The sequence below is a fragment of the Sardina pilchardus genome, chromosome 24 (genome assembly GCF_963854185.1).
Source record: "Sardina pilchardus chromosome 24, fSarPil1.1, whole genome shotgun sequence".
Lineage (NCBI taxonomy): Eukaryota > Metazoa > Chordata > Actinopteri > Clupeiformes > Clupeidae > Sardina > Sardina pilchardus.
Window position 1 is genome coordinate 14,690,638 of NC_085017.1, and position 5,000 is coordinate 14,695,637.

The 5,000-nt window shown below is 45.7% G+C and overlaps 1 protein-coding gene across 1 annotated transcript in view; it reads right to left on the reverse strand.

The window, feature by feature from the left end:
- csmd3b (CUB and Sushi multiple domains 3b) overlaps positions 1-5,000 on the reverse strand; it is a 407,622-nt gene that overhangs the window by 32,527 nt on the left and 370,095 nt on the right. Inside the window, exon 59 of the mRNA XM_062530145.1 lies at positions 1,121-1,300. Within this exon, the coding sequence (XP_062386129.1) occupies positions 1,121-1,300 (180 nt within the window). The remainder of the gene's footprint in view (positions 1-1,120; positions 1,301-5,000) is intronic.

Consider the following 5,000-nt stretch of genomic DNA (forward strand, 5'->3'; position numbering starts at 1 on the left):
TCTCTCTCTCTTTCTCTTTTTTTCTGTCATACACACACACACACACACACACACACACACACACACACACACACACACACACACACACACACACACAAAGGAGGGCTTCACTAGGACCAGAGTTAAGTCGCCTAGTGAACATGTCTGTCCTTGTTATATTCCAGGCTGGCTCACTCTGTCAAATTAGCATACATATTTATGGGTCAAGCTTGGAGTTCCAAAGCGGTGCATTAGGATTTAATGCAGGAGCGCCTTCATACATGGACACAACCTGTGCTGTCGGAGCTACTGGCTACTCCAATTAAGAATACATGAGACATCTGCGTCTCTTTGATGTGTGGATGTATGACACCGAAGCCTGCATCTATGTGCCCTAGGGACTGGGCTAGTGACTATCAGGACAGGGATAAGTATAGCATGCCTCTATCCAATCATTCTTAATCAATTACAGCTGGATTGACTGAATACTGCTGGTAGACAAAATAAATGTGTCTTAACATAGCATAAGAAAAGACACCAAGATGTGATTCATTCTTTGTGTGTTCAGCAGAAGAAAAACAAAACACAAGTCAGTATGAGGGGAGAGATAATTGTGAAACATAACTGGTTGTTTAAGGCAAACTAAGTAAGAGTGGAGAGAGCATAATGAACGTTGTGCTTCTTCACAGCCAAGTGTGCTGTTTAAAAAGCACAAGACAACACGAGGACTTCTCTCAGCCTCCACATCTGTGCTACTGTTGCTCCGGGCAACAGCAAGCAGACGGACATCACCAGTGGAGGATGCACAGCGGTGGGCCAGAGAGCCTCACAGCAGAAACAGTAATAAACACACACACACATGGGCATACACACACACACACACACACACACACAAACACACACAGTAGGCGCTGAATCACTGAAACAAAGAGAAACACATATTGTGCAAATACACAAATACACAAATACACACATACACACACACACACACATATATACAAACACAAAGCATACAAATACAAATAACACCCTCACTCTCCCACTAACACACACACACACACACACACACACACATTCACACACACACACACACACACACACACACACACACATACATACACATATCTGGCCCCTGCATTACCTCGGCAGGCAGGCATGATTCCACTCCAGGTGCCGTTGCCCGTGCAGGTGCGGACGGGAGACCCCTCAGGCTCCATCACGTAGCCCAGCTGGCACACGAAGCTGACGTTCTGCCCGATGGTGAAGTCCTCGCCGTGCCGGGCACTGTTGGCGGGCACGCCCGGGTCACCGCAGTGGATCACTGGCACAGGAAAAAGAGAGGGAGAGAGAGAGAAAAAGAGAGAGAGAGAGGGAAAACAATGCACAACTGAATAGAGTGGCACTGTCGGTTTGACTTCATCTCATTCAGATTTTTGGCCTCCCTGGCAAGAATGGATGGCATGTCTAACTTTTCTTGAGGGAGAAACAAATACAATATGCATTTAAGAAGGCTGTGTGTGTGTGTGTGTGTGCGTGTGTGTGTGTGTGTGTCTGTGTGTGTGTGTAGTGCAGAGAAGTTGCAATTTCCCTCAGCCCCAAACAATTGGTTTTCCCTGTGTGTGTGTGTGTGTGTATTCAGTGCGCCCGAGTGCAATATGATATTCAATAGTGATGTAGGGGCCCCTCGTTGGCCCTACAGAAGATGGCGATCGGGCGGTAGCAGGAGAGACGCACCAAAGCCACATTCACAAATCACTTTAAACAAGCCGTTAATGCGGGAACAGAGATATCTTTGGGGCCGTTGACTCTTTTATTCAAAATGATAGATCTTGCCATTACGTGTGTGTGTGTGTGTGTGTGTGTGTGTGTGTGTGTGTGTGTGTGTGTGTGTGTGTGTGTGTGTGTGTGTGTGTGGTGGTGTGTTGGGTTGGGAAAAAGAAATCAATGGCAAAAAGCTCTTTCCTCACAGGCGTCCCTAAGGGTTTGCCTCAATAATCAATCCGCAGATCTTTCACAATTACCATTCTATTCCATGGATTAATAAGGCAGTGGGTGCGGGTGGGACGAGGGGGGGGGGGGGCGAGGGGGGGAGGGGGGGTGAGAGTCCTGTTGGAATTCTTGATGAAAGTGTGAGAAAAGAGATTTTTTCACCCTCTCTTTATGCAACGCCAGGAACAATTCCCCCCGCACCCCACCCCCCGAGCACGCCTACGGTAGCAAAGCTCACACCCTCCACAAGCAATTTAAGTTCCCGATCAATTTATGCGCAACAAATATATTATTCTCGATGGCTAAAAACACTTGCAGGGTTAGCGCGGCTTGAGAAAAAGAATTCAGAGAATACATCCGCTTGAGCAAGTTCCCCTTGCTTTCGTTAACTTGACACAGAGCTAAATTTGTCTCCAGACGTCACAACGTCACTTCTGTACCTGTACCGTGTGTGTGTGTGTGTGTGTGTGTGTGTGCGTGTGTGTGTGTCTGACCTGTCACTTATCGTGACACTGCCCAGAGGGCAGCGGCTGAAGAGATTCTTGGGAGAGCAAAGTGTGACAGACACACACACACAAGTGTTTTTCTCATCCTCTCCGCATGAGTCATGCTGACCTACACAGGATGACCTCAGGGAAGGTTGGAGAAGTACACCGCTAATTTGGCGCGTGACAAGCCATCACCGCGCTGTGAAATGATGTAAGCTTCATGTAATGTAACGAGATGCAATGGCTCTGAATCAAAACCGCGGTTTGGGCAACGCTAACGACTACCGTAACCAGCAAGAGGTTCTGTGTTAAAAAGGTCTAATTCACAGGTTCCAGTCAAGTAACAAGCATGCTATGTGATTTCATGTTATCGGTGGTGGAAAAGGTAGTGAGGGTTCGCACTCTGTAAAATATAGACAAAGTCTTTGCTGAAGAAAAAAACTCTTTTACTGGGTGAGCAGACGTTTCAGCCATTCGGCTATTCTCAATGCTCGCACTGAGTCAACCACAGACATGCAATTAACAAATAGGTTACCCAACGGGTTATCAGGCTAACAAGAGACAGGTGTAATGGGAGGGGCTTAGGCCAGGCCCAAGTACAGTAGTAGATACAGATACAGATACTCTTGTGTCTTCCTATATACAAAGTTAATATTCTCTAAAATGGACAAGCAAATAGACCAGACTAATAATAAACAACAATGTCAATTCAATGAATAGACTGATGGAAACAAATGCTATAATATGCTAAAATGCTATAATATGCAGACCATAATATGCCTGTAGACTGCTCTTAATAGACCCTCAACTAGATAGATAGATAGATAGATAGATACTTTATTGATCCCCAAGGGGAAATTCAAGATACTATCTAACTATCTATCACTAACTATCACTAGAGTGGAGAGCACTGGGCAACTCATTCCACCAACAAGGCACCGCTGAGGTAAATAGCCTTGAATTTGACCTACAGTAGCAGTTATGGCTGGTCCACACAACAGATGCTCGTCGCAATCGCAGTGGGCAGTTGGGGATATACATCTTGATCATTGAATTAAGACAGCAGGGAGCAGATCCAGCCAGTGTCCTATAGGCCAAAGTGAGAGATTTAAATTGAATTCCAGCCACTATAGGGAGCCAGTGGGGGAGAAACTAGGAGAGGAGTTACATGCGTCCACTTTGGCTGATTGAAGACCAGGCATGCTGCAGGATTCTGAATCAATTGTAACGATCTTACTAAGCAGGTAAGCCAGCTAACAGTGAATTACAATAGTCCAGCTGCAGAGATAACCACGGCCTGTACCAGAAGTTTTGTACTGAGGCGTTTGACCAAAGGACACGCCAAGGCCTACTGGACGCCTAGTTAAGAGTATTAGACTCTGAGACCTGTGCTCTTGAGGAGGTTGTGGATAATAATAAAGGCAATTGATTCCTTAAACTAGAGGGAGGCTCATCCACATGATCATGAACGTGTGTCTTAACCGTGGCAGCAAGAGCTTTGATTGCCTTTGGCTGGATTTAAATACAACTGACTCCCCTGATCTACAAAAGAAATCGCAGATCTTTAAGACAATTGAGGGTCCGGGCGGAGAGGGGCAATCTCCAGGCAGTTGCGGGGGACGAGTGGTCACATCGATTGCGCTTATCGGACTCGAGTGGAGGGTTCGGTGGTGAGTGGAGGCATGTGTGTGTGTGTGTGTGTGTGTGTGTGCCTGTGTCTGTGTGTGTCTCGGTGACCTCAGCTTTCCCCTTAACAAACTTCTCCTGAGGCAGACTCGTGAGGAGATCCATTCCCCCCTTCAGACACACACACAGACACACACACACACACACACACACAGTTAGACACTTCTACCCATGTGTTCAAAGGAGCTGGGAGAGCAACTCAAAGGGCCCTTGATGAGGTGAGTGTTTAAATTTCATAAGGTGAAATTGAGCCCTGAGGGGCCGGTGGCTTCATTCATTTGACTTCTTTTTGCCTTTTTCATTATCTAGTTATCACAGCCTCGCATTGTCCCAAAAATGAAAGTGGGGAAGAACTTCATGAATCAGTCACGTTGGAAAACATCACAGAAACCCCTCAAGTGTTTTTGGTTCGGTTTTTGTCTCGTTAAAAGATTACTACAGACTGTTTTGTACCAAATCTAAGTGGTGAACATCGTTTGTATGCAGAACAAAGACCCTTTTTTTGTCATGCAAAATCAAATTCATTCGTAAACAAAGCAAAACAAGGGCATAATAAACAGCATGATAAACAGAAATCACAGATTCTCGCTAACTCCCCCGACCCCAACCCAACAAAACAAGGACAACCAGACGAGCTACATAAACGGGCAAAACACAACAGCATAGAGGACACAAACAAAAACTTAAAACATGTTCATGTTTTGTGTAACGTTTGTGTTATGTTCATGTGTCACGTTGGTTGGGATAAAACCAACAAAGTGGCATTTAGAGAGTATAGGTGTCTAGCTGGGGGGTATGGAGTGGGGAGGCACTGTAGGGCAACAAAAACGTATAATATGTTCATTGTTCATGTTTTGT